At 45.2% G+C, this 19,215-nt stretch overlaps 1 protein-coding gene across 7 annotated transcripts in view; it reads left to right on the plus strand.

Moving 5' to 3' along the window:
• ATP2B3 (ATPase plasma membrane Ca2+ transporting 3) overlaps window positions 1-19,215 on the plus strand; it is a 671,061-nt gene that overhangs the window by 528,494 nt on the left and 123,352 nt on the right. For all 7 annotated transcript variants that reach the window (XM_063936325.1, XM_063936321.1, XM_063936322.1 and 4 more), the window contains one exon: window positions 13,583-13,797. In XM_063936325.1, coding sequence (XP_063792395.1) covers window positions 13,583-13,797 — 215 coding nt within the window. The remainder of the gene's footprint in view (window positions 1-13,582; window positions 13,798-19,215) is intronic.

Raw genomic sequence — 19,215 nt, forward strand, 5'->3', positions numbered from 1 at the left:
TTTTGATATAACAAAGCAGCTATAAGGGAGCACTTATTATAAGGCTATCCCTGATATATATATAGCGCTTTTGGTGTGTGCTGGCAAACTCTCCCTCTGTCTCCCCAAAGGGCTAGTGGGTCCTGTCTTCGTTAGGAGCATTCCCTGTGTGTCTGCTGTGTGTCGGTACGTGTGTGTCGACATGTATGAGGACGATATTGGTGTGGAGGCGGAGCAATTGCCAAATATGAGGATGTCACCCCCTAGGGAGTCGACACCAGAATGGATGCCTTTATTTATGGAACTACGGGATAGTGTCAACACGCTAAAGCAGTCGTTTGACGACATGAGGCGGCCGGACAATCAATTAGTGCCTGTCCAGGCGACTCAAACACCGTCAGGGGCTGTGAAACGCCCTTTGCCTCAGTCGGTCGACACAGACCCAGACACAGGCACTGACTCCAGTGGTGACGGTGACGAATCAACCGTATTTTCCAGTAGGGCCACACGTTATATGATTTTGGCAATGAAGGAGGCGTTACATTTAGCTGATACTACAGGTACCACTAAACAGGGTATTATGTGGGGTGTGAAAAAACTACCTATAGTTTTTCCTGAATCAGAAGAATTAAATGACGTGTGTAATGAAGCGTGGGTTGCCCCTGATAAAAAGCTGATAATTTCAAAGAAATTATTGGCATTATACCCTTTCCCGCCAGAGGTTAGGGAGCGCTGGGAAACACCTCCTAGGGTGGACAAGGCGCTAACACGCTTATCTAAACAAGTGGCGTTACCCTCTCCTGAGACGGCCGCACTTAAAGATCCATCAGATAGGAGGATGGAAAATATCCAAAAAAGTATATACACACATGCAGGTGTTATACTACGACCAGCTGTAGCGACTGCCTGGATGTGCAGTGCTGGGGTAGTTTGGTCAGAGTCCCTGATTGAAAATATTGATACCCTGGACAGGGACAATATTTTACTGTCGTTAGAACAAATAAAGGATGCATTTCTTTATATGCGTGATGCACAGAGGGATATCTGCACACTGGCATCACGGGTAAGTGCTATGTCCATTTCGGCCAGAAGAGCTTTATGGACGCGACAGTGGACAGGCGATGCGGATTCAAAACGGCATATGGAAGTTTTGCCGTATAAAGGGGAGGAGTTATTTGGAGTCGGTCTATCAGATTTGGTGGCCACGGCTACAGCCGGGAAATCCACCTTTCTACCTCAAGTCACTCCCCAACAGAAAAAGGCACCGACTTTTCAACCGCAGCCCTTTCGTTCCTTTAAAAATAAGAGAGCAAAGGGCTATTCATATCTGCCACGAGGCAGAGGTCGAGGGAAGAGACAGCAACAGGCAGCTCCTTCCCAGGAACAGAAGCCCTCCCCGGCTTCTACAAAAGCCTCAGCATGACGCTGGGGCTTCTCAAGCGGACTCGGGGACGGTGGGCGGTCGTCTCAAAAATTACAGCGCGCAGTGGGCTCACTCGCAGGTAGATCCCTGGATCCTGCAGATAATATCTCAAGGGTACAGGTTGGAATTAGAGACAGATCCACCTCGCCGTTTCCTGAAGTCTGCTTTACCAACGTCCCCCTCCGAAAGGGAGACGGTTTTGGAAGCCATTCACAAGCTGTACTCTCAGCAGGTGATAGTCAAGGTACCTCTTCTACAACAAGGGAAGGGGTATTATTCCACTCTTTTTGTGGTACCGAAGCCGGATGGCTCGGTAAGGCCTATTCTAAATCTGAAGTCCTTGAACCTGTACATAAAGAAGTTCAAGTTCAAGATGGAGTCACTCAGAGCAGTGATAGCGAACCTGGAAGAGGGGGACTTTATGGTATCCTTGGACATCAAGGATGCGTATCTCCACGTTCCAATTTACCCCTCACACCAGGGGTACCTCAGGTTCGTTGTACAAAACTGTCACTATCAGTTTCAGACGCTGCCGTTCGGATTGTCCACGGCACCTCGGGTCTTTACAAAGGTAATGGCCGAGATGATGATTCTTCTTCGAAGAAAAGGCATATTAATTATCCCATACTTGGACGATCTCCTAATAAGGGCAAGGTCCAGAGAACAGCTAGAGATGGGATTAGCACTGTCTCAAGAAGTGCTAAAACAGCACGGGTGGATTCTGAATATTCCAAAATCCCAGTTAATGCCGACAACTCGTCTGCTGTTCCTAGGGATGATTCTGGACACGGTTCAGAAAAAGGTTTTTCTCCCGGAGGAAAAAGCCAAGGAGTTATCCGAGCTTGTCAGGAACCTCCTAAAACCAGGAAAGGTGTCTGTACATCAATGCACAAGAGTCCTGGGAAAAATGGTGGCTTCTTACGAAGCAATTCCATTCGGCAGATTCCACGCAAGAATTTTCCAAAGGGATCTGTTGGACAAATGGTCAGGGTCGCATCTTCAGATGCACCTACGGATAACCCTGTCTCCAAGGACAAGGGTGTCTCTTCTGTGGTGGTTGCAGAGTCCTCATCTATTGGAGGGCCGCAGATTCGGCATACAGGATTGGATCCTGGTGACCACGGACGCCAGCCTGAGAGGCTGGGGGGCAGTCGCACAAGGAAGAAACTTCCAGGGAGTATGGACGAGCCTGGAAACTAGTGATGAGCGGATTCGGTTTTACTCGGTTTTACTCGGTTCTCAAAACGGCATCTTATTGGCTCACGGATGTCACGTGTTTTGGATAGCCAATAAGATGCCGTTTTGAGAACCGAGTAAAACCGAGTAAAACCGAACCTCGCTCATCTCTACTGGAAACGTCTCTTCACATAAACATTCTGGAACTAAGAGCAATATACAATGCTCTAAGCCAGGCAGAACCTCTGCTTCAGGGAAAACCGGTGTTGATCCAGTCGGACAACATCACGGCAGTCGCCCATGTGAACAGACAGGGCGGCACAAGAAGCAGGAGTGCAATGGCAGAAGCTGCAAGGATTCTTCGCTGGGCAGAGAATAATGTGATAGCACTGTCAGCAGTGTTCATCCCGGGAGTGGACAACTGGGAAGCAGACTTCCTCAGCAGACACGATCTTCACCCGGGAGAGTGGGGACTTCATCCAGAAGTCTTCCACATGCTGGTAACCCGTTGGGAAAGACCAATGGTGGACATGATGGCGTCTCGCCTCAACAAAAAACTGGACAGGTATTGCGCCAGGTCAAGAGATCCGCAGGCAATAGCTGTGGACGCGCTGGTAACGCCTTGGGTGTACCAGTCGGTGTATGTGTTTCCTCCTCTGCCTCTCATACCAAAAGTATTGAGAATTATACGGCAAAGAGGCGTAAGAACGATACTAGTGGTTCCGGATTGGCCAAGAAGGACTTGGTACCCGGAACTTCAAGAGATGATCACGGAAGATCCGTGGCCTCTACCTCTAAGGAGGGACTTGCTTCAGCAGGGTCCCTGTCTGTTTCAAGACTTACCGCGGCTGCGTTTGACGGCATGGCGGTTGAACGCCGGATCCTAAAGGAAAAAGGCATGCCGGAAGAAGTCATTCCTACTTTGATTAAAGCAAGGAAGGAAGTAACCGTGCAACATTATCACCGAATTTGGCGAAAATATGTTGCGTGGTGCGAAGATCGGAGTGCTCCGACGGAGGAATTTCAACTGGGTCGATTCCTACATTTCCTGCAATCAGGATTGTCTATGGGTCTCAAATTGGGATCTATTAAGGTTCAAATTTCGGCCCTGTCGATTTTCTTTCAAAAAGAATTGGCTTCAGTCCCTGAAGTCCAGACCTTTGTTAAGGGAGTGCTGCATATACAGCCTCCTGTGGTGCCTCCAGTAGCACCGTGGGATCTCAATGTGGTTTTGGACTTTCTAAAATCTCATTGGTTTGAACCACTAAAAAAGGTGGATTTGAAATATCTCACTTGGAAAGTGACCATGCTTCTAGCCCTGGCTTCTGCCAGGAGAGTATCAGAATTGGCAGCTTTATCTTACAAAAGCCCATATCTGATTTTCCATTCGGACAGGGCAGAACTGCGGACTCGTCCGCATTTTCTCCCTAAGGTGGTGTCAGCATTTCATCTGAACCAGCCTATTGTAGTGCCTGCGGCTACAAGTGACTTGGAGGACTCCAAGTTACTGGACGTTGTCAGAGCATTAAAAATATATATTGCAAGGACAGCTGGAGTCAGAAAATCTGACTCGTTGTTTATATTGTATGCACCCAACAAGATGGGTGCTTCTGCGTCTAAGCAGACGATTGCTCGTTGGATCTGTAGCACAATCCAACTTGCACATTCTGTGGCAGGCCTGCCACAGCCTAAATCTGTAAAGGCCCACTCCACAAGGAAGGTGGGCTCATCTTGGGCGGCTGCCCGAGGGGTCTCGGCATTACAACTTTGCCGAGCAGCTACGTGGTCAGGGGAGAACACGTTTGTAAAATTTTACAAATTTGATACTCTGGCTAAGGAGGACCTGGAGTTCTCTCATTCGGTGCTGCAGAGTCATCCGCACTCTCCCGCCCGTTTGGGAGCTTTGGTATAATCCCCATGGTCCTTTCAGGAACCCCAGCATCCACTAGGACGATAGAGAAAATAAGATTTTACTTACCGATAAATCTATTTCTCGGAGTCCGTAGTGGATGCTGGGCGCCCATCCCAAGTGCGGATTATCTGCATAAATTGTACATAGTTATTGTTAACTAATTCGGGTTATTGTTGAAGGAAGCCATCTTTCAGAGGCTCCGCTGTTATCATACTGTTAACTGGGTTTAGATCACAGGTTGTACGGTGTGATTGGTGTGGCTGGTATGAGTCTTACCCGGGATTCAAAATCCTCCCTTATTGTGTACGCTCGTCCGGGCACAGTACCTAACTGGAGTCTGGAGGAGGGTCATAGGGGGAGGAGCCAGTGCACACCACCTGATCTGGAAAAGCTTTACTTTTTGTGCCCTGTCTCCTGCGGAGCCGCTATTCCCCATGGTCCTTTCAGGAACCCCAGCATCCACTACGGACTCCGAGAAATAGATTTATCGGTAAGTAAAATCTTATTTTTTTTATGCCTTTTATCTTGCATATGCACTGCAATTTAAAGTGGACCTGTTTCCTGCACAGCGTGAGGGCCGCCATCTTGTTGGCTGAAGCAGTAGTCATCCTATCAGTTCATTAGCAGTTATTGACATCACTGAGGCTGCAGCTTACAAAATGGCTGCCATCGTTCTGTGTAGGGTAAAAAGTCCACTTTAAATATACAGCACATGCGCAAGAAGTCGCTGTATGACCCAGGCACATTGCGGGTGTTAGAAGTGCCACTTTGATGGATAACTGAAGTCTGCAGGCAGTACAGTAGGAGCTCCTGGAGAAAGTAGTCTGTCAGATCTTTCAATTGACCTCTCAGTGGTCTACAGTAGAATAGTATTTTGTTTCTGATATAAAACAGCTGTCTGTCTGCTGGCTTTAATATAACTAGCATGCTTTTCCCAGTGCGAGTCTCGGGAAGGGACTGAAAAAAAGATGCGAGAAAATAACACGTATTGCTTTCTTCTGTTTGTCAATTGCTATTTTCCCTATAGGCCTAACAAAAACACTTTCCGTGTTCCAGCTAACATAGATTTCACTGTTGCAATTTTTATGATTATGATCTCAAAAGAGCCACTTTTTTTTTTTTTTTTTAAACAGTATTTGGTAACGCTTTCTGCCTAATGGAACACCTAAAATGTATAGGCAACGCTCAGCTGTTGATGATCTACAACTGTAACACCACGAGCAGAGTTTTCAGGTGGTCTTAAATATAAATAACTGCGTGCCTGATTCAGAGTTGTAGGCTAATGCATTCGCAGCTGCGATCCTGTACGCAGCGGATTTGCGAAAATGTGCTAATGCTGCCGCCATCTGGAAATGTAATGGCGGCTTCGCAGATTCCAGCCACTGCGTACACAAACATGTGATCCCAAATGCTTCCATAGTTGACCACCATCTTGGCAATCTTACAGTATCACAGAATGAACTGAGACCACTGGCTTACCTATAATGGGTGCCAGGGGGGCCCACATTGCACGCCGTGCACCTATTTTTTCAATACTTACCCTTCGCTGCAGGAACCACTGGGAAAATTATGTGGCAGCCATTTTCTCTGCGCATACGCAGTAAGAAACATCAGTGGGAAAATGGCCCCCCTCACCATTTTCCCGGAGACCTGCACATGCGCACTAGACTCTGGGACAGCACGAGTGTCTCCTGGTGACCCTAGTGCCCAGAGTCTATTGCTCTGTTGGCAAGAGAGGAAGAGGCCCGGATGGAGACTACACAAGGGCCTCCTCCTCTCCTGAGTTGCCCCTAACTGGGAAGCTGGAGCCATGTTTTCTGCGTATGGGATCGCAATTATAGGCTGAGACACTAAACCAGTCGTGACACACCTATGTTTTTGCAGGCGCTTCACGTAACTGCCCCCCAAGCAATACCTGACTGTCAACCATTTTGTGACGAAATCCTCATTGTAAGTAGCATCGCTATGGTACCTTGGCGCCTGTGCAGTGCGACCGCGTTGCATCCGATAATCGTTCAACTCTGTAAATATTGTCATTGTGTACATCTCTGAACCAGGCCCGATACTCTGTATCATACTATTCACATAATGTATGTCATGTTGGCAATTTTTTACCTCCTAATACTGTCAACAATGTTTGTGACTTATTAACCTTACATTAGTATCAGACTGGAGCTTTGTGTGCCAGTGTGTTTTTCCCACACAAACATGCGTAATGCTCTCTCTGTAGCCTGTACACCGCACTTGTATTGTGTATGTGTCACATGCTCACATTCTGAGCTTTTGCAGAGGATACAAAACATTTGTAGATTATATGGAGAGTATGTAGAGCATGGAATGTTTGAAGTGTTGTCAGGGTTTGTAGAATGTATTCAGCATGTGTTTGTGTGTTTAAAGTGTGCGTACAACATTTTTAAAGTCTTTGTGGTGAATTCAGTTAGCTAGAAGTGCTGCAATGTGCCGTTATGACGCCGTGGAAATGTCAGCAACAGCACACATTCTTACCCCCATCATGACCTGATTTAGCCCCTGTGGAACTGAGAACATTATTGCAGCATATTTTATTATTATTATTATTTGTTATTATTATTATTATTATTATTCATTATTTATATGGCGCCACAAGGGGTCCCCAGCACCTTACAGAGCACGCAAACAGAGACAGTTTATAACCATTCCTGCAGCAGCAGCAGTCATGGGGCCTAATTCAGAGTTGATCGCAGCAGAAAATGTGTTAGCAGTTGGGCAAAACCATGTGCACAGCAGGGAGGGGGGGGGGGAGATGTAACATGTGCAGAGAGAGTTAGATTTGGGTGGGGTGTGTTCAAACTGAAATCTAAATTGCAGTGTAAAAATTAAGCAGCCAGTATTTACCCTGCACAGAAACAAAATAACGCACCCAAATCTAACTCTCTCTGCACATGTTACATCTGCCCCCCCTGCAGTGCACATAGGCCCTCATTCCAAGTTGATCGCTCGCTAGCTGCTTTTAGCAGCATTGCACACGCTAGGCCTCCGCCCTCTGGGAGTGTATCTTAGCATAGCAGATTAGCGAACGAAAGGTTAGCAGTTCGGCTATTAAATATTTCCCTGCAGTTTCTGAGCAGCCCCAGACCTACTCCTATCTTGCGATCACTGCAGTCAGTTTAGTTCCTGGTTTGACGTCACAAACACGCCCTGCGTTCAGCCAACCACTCCCCGGTTTCTCCAGCCACTCGTTTTTGCCTGGCACGTCTGCTTTTTTTAGCACACTCCCTGAAAACGGTCAGTTACCACCCAGAACACCCACTTCCTGTCAATCACTCACCGATCAGCAGAGTGACTGAAGTGAAAAGCGTTGCTCGGCCATGTGTAAAATTGCATAGTTTTGTGTGAAATTACTTAGCGCGTGTGCACTGCGGCCCATACGCATGCGCAGAACAGCCGATTTTTAGCATGATCGCTATGCTGCGAAAAACGGCAGTGAGCGACCAACTCAGAATGACCACCATGGTTTTGCCCAACTGCTAACAAATTTGCTGCTGCGATCAACTCTGAATTACCCCCATAGTAATCAAATACGCAACAGGCGGGCAAAGGTTTGGTGCTGTTTTTGGCAGTGGGAAGGGGATAATGATTTAAGTGAGAAAAAGCACATGAGGGAAGTGGGCCCGGTTCATGAGAGCTTACAATCTAAAGCTGTGTGCACTTCATACTTACCTACCTTCTGGCAGCTCTCTCCGGGAGAGAGCTGCCAGGACGGCTCAGTGGAGGGGCTGGGCAATGTCGAGAAGAGGGGGCGGGGAGGAGGCGGAACGGGGCGGGGATGAGGAGGGGAGGAGGCGGAATGAGGGCGGGGTTATAGCGGTACACGTTTAAACCACGCCCCCCGCTCTGTAATGCCGCGATAACTGGCATTTTACAGCAGGGGGCGTGACTATGATGACGCGATTCAACAAGAATCGCATCATCTACTGTCCGGACCGCCCACTTTACTCTCAAAGTGGGTGGCCGGGCAGGGGGGAACTTGAAAAACCGGGAGACTTGTCTGCTCTTCCGTGGGGCCGGGAGGGTCACCCGATTTTCGGGAGCCTCCCGGCCATTCCGGGAGAGTAGGCAAGTATGGCTGCACTTACTGGCAGGGTGAGCTGGCTTGTGGCTATTTAAATTGACACCTGTTGTTTTTTTTGTACAGCCACTGCAGTATTTTTAGTGCATGAATATTTTTACAGTGTGGCCAGCATTCTGGACTCTCTTGGCATTGGTATGCAACGTGTATAGAGCAGCGTGTATAGAGAATGTATGCACTGTGTATAGAGAATGTATGCACTGTGTATAGAGCAGCGTGTATAGAGAATGTATGCACTGTGTATAGAGAATGTATGCACTGTGTATAGAGCAGCGTGTATAGAGAATGTATGCACTGTGTATAGAGCAGTGTGTATAGAGAATGTATGCACTGTGTATAGAGAATGTATGCACTGTGTATAGAGCAGCGTGTATAGAGAATGTATGCACTGTGTATAGAGCAGTGTGTATAGAGAATGCATGCACTGTGTATAGAGAATGTATGCAGCGTGTATAAAGCAGCGTGTATAGAGAATGTATGCAGCGTGTATAGAGCAGCGTGTATAGAGAATGTATGCACTGTGTATAGAGAATGTATGCACTGTGTATAGAGCAGTGTGTATAGAGAATGCATGCACTGTGTATAGAGAATGTATGCAGCGTGTATAAAGCAGCGTGTATAGAGCAGCGTGTATAGAGAATGTATGCACTGTGTATAGAGCAGCGTGTATAGAGAATGTATGCACTGTGTATAAAGCAGCGTGTATAGAGAATGCATGCACTGTGTATAGAGAATGTATGCAGCATGTTTAAAGCAGCGTGTATAGAGAATGTATGCACTGTGTATAGAGCACTGTGTATAGAGAATGTATGCACTGTGTATAGAGCAGCGTGTATAGAGAATGTATGCACTGTGTATAGAGAATGTATGCACTGTGTATAGAGAATGTATGCACTGTGTATAGAGAATGTATGCAGCGTGTATAAAGCAGCGTGTATAGAGAATGTATGCAGCGCGTATAAAGCAGCGTGTATAGAGAATGTATGCAGCATGTATAGAGAATGTATGCAGCGTGTATAGAGCAGCGTGTATAGAGAATGTATGCACTGTGTATAGAGAATGTATGCAGCGTGTATAAAGCAGCATGTATAGAGAATGTATGCACTGTGTATAGAGAATGTATGCAGCGTGTATAAAGCAGCATGTATAGAGAATGTATGCACTGTGTATAGAGAATGTATGCAGCGTGTATAAAGCAGCGTGTATAGAGAATGTATGCACTGTGTATAGAGAATGTATGCAGCGTGTATAGAGCAGCATGTATAGAGAATGTATGCACTGTGTATAGAGAATGTATGCAGCGTGTATAAAGCAGCGTGTATAGAGAATGTATGCACTGTGTATAGAGAATGTATGCAGCGTGTATAGAGCAGCGTGTATAGAGAATGCATGCACTGTGTATAGAGAATGTATGCAGCGTGTATAGAGCAGCGTGTATAGAGAATGCATGCACTGTGTATAGAGAATGTATGCAGCGTGTATAGAGCAGCATGTATAGAGAATGTATGCACTGTGTATAGAGCAGTGTGTATAGAGAATGCATGCACTGTGTATAGAGAATGTATGCAGCGTGTATAAAGCAGCATGTATAGAGAATGTATGCACTGTGTATAGAGAATGTATGCAGCGTGTATAAAGCAGCGTGTATAGAGAATGTATGCACTGTGTATAGAGAATGTATGCAGCGTGTATAGAGCAGCATGTATAGAGAATGTATGCACTGTGTATAGAGAATGTATGCAGCGTGTATAGAGAATGTATGCAGCGTGTATAGAGCAGCATGTATAGAGAATGTATGCACTGTGTATAGAGAATGTATGCAGCGTGTATAGAGAATGTATGCACTGTGTATAGAGAATGTATGCAGCGTGTATAGAGCAGCATGTATAGAGAATGTATGCACTGTGTATAGAGAATGTATGCAGCGTGTATAGAGAATGTATGCAGCGTTTATAGAGCAGCGTGTATAGAGAATGTATGCAGCGTGTATAGAGCAGCGGTTATAGAGAATGTATGCAGCGTGTATAGAGAATGTATGCACTGTGTATAGAGAATGTATGCAGCGTGTATAGAGCAGCGGTTATAGAGAATGTATGCACTGTGTATAGAGAATGTATGCAGCGTGTATAAAGCAGCGTGTATAGAGAATGTATGCACTGTGTATAGAGAATGTATGCAGCGTGTATAGAGCAGCGTGTATAGAGAATGCATGCACTGTGTATAGAGAATGTATGCAGCGTGTATAGAGCAGCGTGTATAGAGAATGCATGCACTGTGTATAGAGAATGTATGCAGCGTGTATAGAGCAGCATGTATAGAGAATGTATGCACTGTGTATAGAGCAGTGTGTATAGAGAATGCATGCACTGTGTATAGAGAATGTATGCAGCGTGTATAAAGCAGCATGTATAGAGAATGTATGCACTGTGTATAGAGAATGTATGCAGCGTGTATAGAGCAGCGTGTATAGAGAATGTATGCACTGTGTATAGAGCAGTGTGTATAGAGAATGCATGCACTGTGTATAGAGAATGTATGCAGCGTGTATAAAGCAGCATGTATAGAGAATGTATGCACTGTGTATAGAGAATGTATGCACTGTGTATAGAGAATGTATGCAGCGTGTATAGAGAATGTATGCACTGTGTATAGAGCAGCGTGTATAGAGAATGTATGCAGCGTGTATAGAGCAGCATGTATAGAGAATGTATGCACTGTGTATAGAGAATGTATGCAGCGTGTATAGAGCAGCGTGTATAGAGAATGTATGCAGCGTGTATAGAGAATGTATGCAGCGTGTATAGAGCAGCATGTATAGAGAATGTATGCACTGTGTATAGAGAATGTATGCAGCGTGTATAGAGCAGCGTGTATAGAGAATGTATGCAGCGTGTATAGAGAATGTATGCAGCGTGTATAGAGCAGCATGTATAGAGAATGTATGCAGCGTGTATAGAGAATGTATGCACTGTGTATAGAGCAGCGTGTATAGAGAATGTATGCACTGTGTATAGAGAATGTATGCACTGTGTATAGAGAATGTATGCACTGTGTATAGAGAATGTATGCACTGTGTATAGAGCAGCGTGTATAGAGAATGTATGCACTGTGTATAGAGAATGTATGCACTGTGTATAGAGCAGCGTGTATAGAGAATGTATGCACTGTGTATAGAGAATGTATGCACTGTGTATAGAGAATGTATGCACTGTATAGAGAATGTATGCACTGTGTATAGAGCAGCGTGTATAGAGAATGTATGCACTGTGTATAGAGAATGTATGCAGCGTGTATAGAGCAGCGTGTATAGAGAATGTATGCACTGTGTATAGAGAATGTATGCACTGTGTATAGAGAATGTATGCACTGTGTATAGAGAATGTATGCAGCGTGTATAGAGAATGTATGCAGCGTGTATAGAGAATGTATGCAGCGTGTATAGAGAATGTATGCACTGTGTATAGAGAATGTATGCAGCGTGTATAGAGCAGCATGTATAGAGAATGTATGCACTGTGTATAGAGAATGTATGCAGCGTGTATAGAGAATGTATGCAGCGTGTATAGAGCAGCGTGTATAGAGAATGTATGCACTGTGTATAGAGAATGTATGCAGCGTGTATAGAGCAGCATGTATAGAGAATGTATGCACTGTGTATAGAGAATGTATGCACTGTGTATAGAGAATGTATGCAGCGTGTATAGAGCAGCGTGTATAGAGAATGTATGCACTGTGTATAGAGAATGTATGCAGCGTGTATAGAGAATGTATGCAGCGTGTATAGAGCAGCGTGTATAGAGAATGTATGCACTGTGTATAGAGAATGTATGCACTGTGTATAGAGCAGTGTGTATAGAGAATGTATGCACTGTGTATAGAGAATGTATGCACTGTGTATAGAGAATGTATGCACTGTGTATAGAGAATGTATGCAGCGTGTATAGAGAATGTATGCACTGTGTATAGAGAATGTATGCACTGTGTATAGAGCAGCGTGTATAGAGAATGTATGCAGCGTGTATAGAGCAGCATGTATAGAGAATGTATGCACTGTGTATAGAGAATGTATGCAGCGTGTATAGAGAATGTATGCAGCGTGTATAGAGCAGCGTGTATAGAGAATGTATGCAGCGTGTATAGAGAATGTATGCAGCGTTTATAGAGCAGCATGTATAGAGAATGTATGCACTGTGTATAGAGAATGTATGCAGCGTGTATAGAGCAGCGTGTATAGAGAATGCATGCACTGTGTATAGAGAATGTACGCACTGTGTATAGAGCAGCGTATATAGAGAATGTATGCACTGTGTATAGAGAATGTATGCAGCATGTATAGAGAATGTATGCACTGTGTATAGAGAATGTATGCACTGTGTATAGAGAATGTATGCAGCGTGTATAGAGAATGTATGCAGCGTGTATAAAGCAGCGTGTATAGAGAATGTATGCAGCGTTTATAGAGCAGCGTGTATAGAGATTTCTGAGTGTCTGAAGAGCATTTGTGCCTCTGGAAATCCATTCACAGCTTGTTACAGAGTTTACGCACTTGGTGGCACACCGTTGGCGCACAAGCTACCAGTAGGACACTATATTAAGGTGATGGCAGTTGTAGTTTAATAACAGCTGATGCGGCTACTGATGTCTGTCTCTGATTTTGCAGACTTGCGATTTTGCTAAATGTGCACATATTCTATTTAACTAAACATCATTCGTGTCTAGCCAAGCGGTGGCTCTTCGGCTGAACTACAACTACCAGCGTGACCTGCCGGCCACTGGGAGTTGTAGTCCAGGAACAGTTGCATCCATAGATTGCTTAACCCTGTTGCCAAGCACAACTTGCAACGGGAATCAGTGTGCTGCCATATTCTGTCTCTCTGTCCCTTATTAACCTGGTTTGTCCTTTCTGACTTACTCCCTTCCCCTTCTTCCCTTATATTCCTGTCCTTTCTCCCATCCCCTTAACACCCTTCCCCTCCTCCACCAGGTCTGGTGATGTCGGCAATTACAGTTATCATCTTGGTGCTCTACTTTGTGATTGAAACCTTTGTGGTGCAGGACAAAGTGTGGCTAGCGGAGTGTACCCCTGTCTACGTGCAGTACTTTGTCAAATTCTTCATCATTGGCGTTACTGTTCTAGTGGTGGCTGTGCCAGAGGGCCTGCCCCTAGCCGTTACCATCTCTCTAGCCTATTCTGTCAAGGTAAGCAGTAGCGGCTTGGGAAATCTCCATTGTGCAATCACCTGTTGGCCTTTACTGGGAAATAGGGAACTCTGCGACTTGTCAACTGAGGGGTCTATTATGCCTTGGATGGAGAGAAAGTATCAGCCAATCAACTTCTATCTGTCCTGTTACAGGCTGTGTTTGAAAAATGACAGGAGCTGATTGGCTGATACTTTATCTCCATCCAAGGCTTTGTAAATAGACCCCTAAACATGATATATGTCTAACTTACAATAGCACATCTTTAAAACACCAATCTACATAGGATGATATTCTTGTTCGGTTTAGCCATCAGTTTTAGGTTCAGCCAATGGGAGAGAAATGAACTTCACTTTCTAAATAAGGGGTGACATTTTATTTTTAAAGCGGCAGTCATTTACACGGCAAAACCAACCTGGTTTTGCCCTGCAAATGATTGTCGCTTTAAAAATGTGGGCAGAATGGCACAAAGTCCCGCCCAGCCTGCAACTCGCAGTCTGTTAAATTTCACACCAGGGGCCGGATTTAATAGGGTCTGAGTTGGCCGGAGGTGCTGGATCCCTGCCGAACTCTGACTTTTTTTTAAAGCGGCAATTATTTGCAAGGCATGATTTTGCCTTGTACGATTGCCACTTTAAAGAATCGGCCGGGAACCCGCAACTTCGGTCAACTCGGTCTTCATTACATCTGCCCACAAATCTTAAAAAAGTTTTAAAATATAAAGAAAATTTCATGAGCTCATTATTCGCTTTGCTCAGAGAGATGATACAGTAGTAATCCATTTTTATTTAGTCAAAAATAAGACCTAACGTGACAAACTTACATTGCTTGTTCCTAAAATAATGATTATTTGTGACATTAATAGGGAACTTTGCACTGGAACTGTTCATTACGATTTATTTTTAGTCAGGCTCCTGATGCATTGAGATGAACTCATTTACACTTAAATTAAAAACAATAAGTATTTTAAAAGTAAGCGTAGGGGGGGGTCTCCATTTCAAAGGAAACCCCAGAGGCCCAATGTGCAAAAAAAAAAAAAAAAGATTCATTGTGTACTGTATTGAGAACATGGAGGTCATTCCGAGTTGATCGCTCGCTAGCAACTTTTTGCTGTGCTGCGATCAGATAGTCGCCGCCTATGGGGGAGTGTATTTTCGCTTCAACGGCACAAAAAAAGTTTTTAGCAGTTTCTGAGTAGCTCTGGACTTACTCAGCCGCTGCGATCACTTCAGCCTGTCCGGTCCCGGAATTGACGTCAAACACCCGCCCTGCAAACGCCTGGACACGCCTGCGTTTTTCCAAACACTCCCAGAAAACGGTCAGTTGACACCCACAAACGTCCTCTTTCTGTCAATCACCTTGAGATCGGCTGTGCGAATGGATTCTTCGTTAAATCCATCACCCAGCACCGATCCTCTTTGTACCCGTACGACGCGCCTGCGCATTGCGGTGCATACGCATGCGCAGTTTTGCAGAGATTTAACCTGATCGCAGCGCTGCAAAAAGTTGCTAGTGAGCGATCAACTCGGAATGACCCCCCATGTGCCTGAGACAAATTGGTTTAATCAATCCGTTGCGATTCATGTAGTTCTTTAGCAACATTTGACAATTATTACATTTATTCGATCCATCTGTCAACCCAAATAGATACATTAAATGGCCACACCCACTCATATAACCTATAACAACACTCCGCATAGTGGACAGCAGTGATATGGGTTGACATTTCCTGGGTCCAGAATATTAGAAGTTGAAACTTACTTCCTTATATTAGACTGGCTGAAGAAATGGGAATTCGTATTTCTGGCTTTTTATTGTTAAAGTTATATCCAGTGTTCATGGACAGTGCTCAAACGTACAGACAACCTGAGCAGAACTCTGTATAGCAGGCCTGGCCAATCTGCCGCTCTCCAGCTGTTGTGAAACTACAAGTCCCAGCATTCCGCACCACAGTTTTGTTATTGGAGAATGCTAAATCTGTGGCAGGGCATGCTGGGAAGTGTAGTTTACAACAGCTGGAGAGCCACAGGTTGGCCAGGTCAGCTGTATAGCATCTAGCACTGATAGGATAATTAACATTTTTGTCTGTCACTTGTTCAGTTACTGTATTTGTTACATTTCTTGTAATCTCTGTTGGAACATGTTTATGTAGCGGATAATGCATTAAGTAGGAGTGATCGGATACTTTACCAGTTATGTTTTTACTTCTGTTAAAGATTCAGTCTTAAGGTGCCTTCCGAAAGATCCTCTAATACATCGTTGCCAGCTGTCCTTAATTTGCAAGACCTATTACAGGTTTTAAAGATGTGTTCCTAGAAATATCCATAATTCCCATTATTCTACAGCACTGTACAAGTCTTCGTACTGTTTATTAGATTTAGTTCCCTTTTGTTGTTCTTATTTGTGAATTTTAGATAATAGCTATTGAAAAGTTGAAATAAAAATCTATATCACATCCAAGTCTAATAAGTGTTAGGATAAAGATTTTAGTGCACAAAGATCTAACTAGGTAACACTGCAGATGACATGCTCAACAGCAGAGTCCTGAAAATGCCCTGGATCTCTACTGTCCTGAACAGAACCTGCAACTAGGCCAACCTTAACCTGCAGAGTGCTGATCCACAAGCAATCTTAACCTGCAGAGTGCTGATCCACAAGCAATCTTAACCTGCAGAGTGCTGATCCACAAGCAATCTTAACTTGTAGAGTGGTGATCTGCACTCAACCTTAACCTGCAAAGTGCTGATCGACAGCCAACCTTTACTTGCAGAGTGCTGATCTGCAACCAACCTTATCATGCAGAGTGCTGATCTGCAACCAGCCTTATCCTGCAGAGTGCTGATCTGCAACCAGCCTTATCCTGCAGAGTGCTGATCTGCAACCAGCCTTATCCTGCAGAGTGCTGATCTGCAACCAACCTTTACCTGTACAGTGCTAATCTGCAACCAACCTTAACCTGCAGAGTGCTGATCTGCAACCAACATTGGGGGTCATTCCGAGTTGTTCGCTCGTTATTTTTTTTTTCGCAACGGAGCGATTAGTCGCTAATGCGCATGCGCAATGTCCGCAGTGCGACTGCGCCAAGTAAATTTGCTATTAGGTTTGGTATTTTACTCACGACATTACAAGGTTTTTTCTTCGTTCTGGTGATCGTAATGTGATTGACAGGAAGTGGGTGTTTCTGGGCGGAAACTGGCCGTTTTATGGGAGTGTGTGAAAAAACGCTACCATTTCTGGGAAAAACGCGGGAGTGACTGGAGAAATGGAGGAGTGTCTGGCCGAACGCTGGGTGTGTTTGTGACGTCAAACCAGGAACGACAAGCACTGAACTGATCGCACTGGCTGAGTAAGTCTCGAGCTACTCAGAAACTGCACAGAGAAGTCTTTTCGCAATATTGCGAATCTTTCGTTCGCAATTTTACTATGCTAAGATTCACTCCCAGTAGGCGGCGGCTTAGCATGTGCAAAGCTGCTAAAAGCAGCTTGCGAGCGAACAACTCGGAATGACCACCATTATCCTGCAGAGTGCTGAACTGCAAATAACCTTTACTCTGCAGAGTGTTGATATGCAACCAACCTTTACCTGCAGAGTGTTGATCTGCAACCAAATTTAACCTGCAGAGTGTTGATCTGCAACCAACCTTTGCCTGCAGAGTGCTTATCTGCAACCAACCTTATCCTGCAGAGTGCTGATCTGCAACCAACCTTTAGCTGCAGATTGCTATTCTGCAACCAACCTAAACCTGCAGAGTGCTGATCAGTGATGAAATTTAACCTGTATAATGCTGATCTGCAAACAACCTACCTTAACTATCGAATTCGAATCCACTGCCAATCTTAACCTGCAGAGTGCTATTCTGAAACCGACCTTAACCTGCAGAGTGCTGATTCACAAGCAATCTTAACTTACAGAGTGGTGATCTGCAGTCAACCTAAACCTGCAAAGTGCTGTTCTGCAACCAAATTTAAACTGCAGAGTGTTGAATGGCAACCAACCTTATCCTGCAGAGTGCTGATCTGCAACCAACCTTATCCTGCAGAGTGCTGATCTACAACCAACCTTATCATGCAGAGTGCTGATCTGCAACCAACCTTTACCTGTAGAGTGCTGATCTGCAACCAGAGCCATCTTAACAGCAGTGTAGGCCCCTGGGCACAGCAATGCACTGGGGTCCCTACACAACCATCAGCAGTAGGGGTGGGGGGTGCTATCAGTGGCAGCTTTGATGTCCCGTGAGGGGTAGGGGTGTTCTATCTTTCGCTCAGCATTTAGGACCTGGAGCAATAATTTCTGATAATTGCTCCTTTACTGCACAGATGGGGCGGGAGAGAGAACACTAAACTGTAGAAGGGGACATTGTGCTGAATGAAGGGGCCTTGGTACATGACTTCCAGGGTGTTAGGGGGTGTTTAATACACAGGGGAGGGGTGGATAGTGGAGTGGGCTTAATATTCATCATTTTCCGGGGGTCAGGGCAGCTTGCTTGACTGCAGATATCTCCAGTTCCTGGAAATAGATTTCTTAGCTTTAATGGGATAAAAAAAAAAACGAGAGTTCCTCCTTTCAGCAGGTACTGAGGACTTGGGGCTCATAGTTCAGGAGCCAGAGCAATCCACCAACAAAAATTTAAAACTGCACATTAGGCGTGTGGAGCTAGAGCAGGGACCAGTTGCTTGAAGGCTGATATCTCTGGTTCTGGGCATAGTAGAGGCAAGCTGCCAGTGTCCACTGAAAGGGGAGAGTCCCAGCTTTTGGAGTATACCGTCAGAAAAACTCTAAGTCAGACAGAACCCAAGATATCTGGCTGGGAAGAACAATTAACAGGCTTGGATGGGGACCACTGCTTTGAAGTCGGATATCTCTGGTTCCCTAGGGCCGATTTTCAAAAATCTGGTACTCCTGGAAAGAGGGGACCCTCAGCTATCAGCCTAGGGCCCTTTTACTCCTGGGGCACTTGGGCAAGAGCCCATTGAGCCCATACGAAAAGACGGCCCTGTCTGCAACCCACCTTTACCTGTAGAGTGCTAATCTGCAACCAACCTTAACCTGCAGAGTGCTGATCTGCAACCAACCTTATCCTGCAGTGTGCTGAACTGCAGACAACCTTTACCCTGCAGAGTATTGATATGCAACCAACCTTTACCTGCAGAGTGCTGTTCTGCAACCAACTTCTACCTACAGAGTGTTGTTCTGCAACCAAATTTAACCTGCAGAGTGTTGATCTGCAACCAACCTTATACTGCAGAGTGCTGATCTGAAACCAACTTTTACCTGCGGAGTGCTATTCTGCAACCATCCTTAACCTGCAATGTGCTGATCCGTGATCAAACTTAACCTGCAAAGTGCTGAACTGCAACCAACCCAGGGCCGGTTCTGGGGCTCTGTGCGCCCTGGGCGGCAATAGGGGGCGTGGCTTC

The sequence above is a fragment of the Pseudophryne corroboree genome, chromosome 8 (assembly GCF_028390025.1).
Source record: "Pseudophryne corroboree isolate aPseCor3 chromosome 8, aPseCor3.hap2, whole genome shotgun sequence".
In the NCBI taxonomy this organism is placed as follows: Eukaryota; Metazoa; Chordata; class Amphibia; order Anura; family Myobatrachidae; genus Pseudophryne; species Pseudophryne corroboree.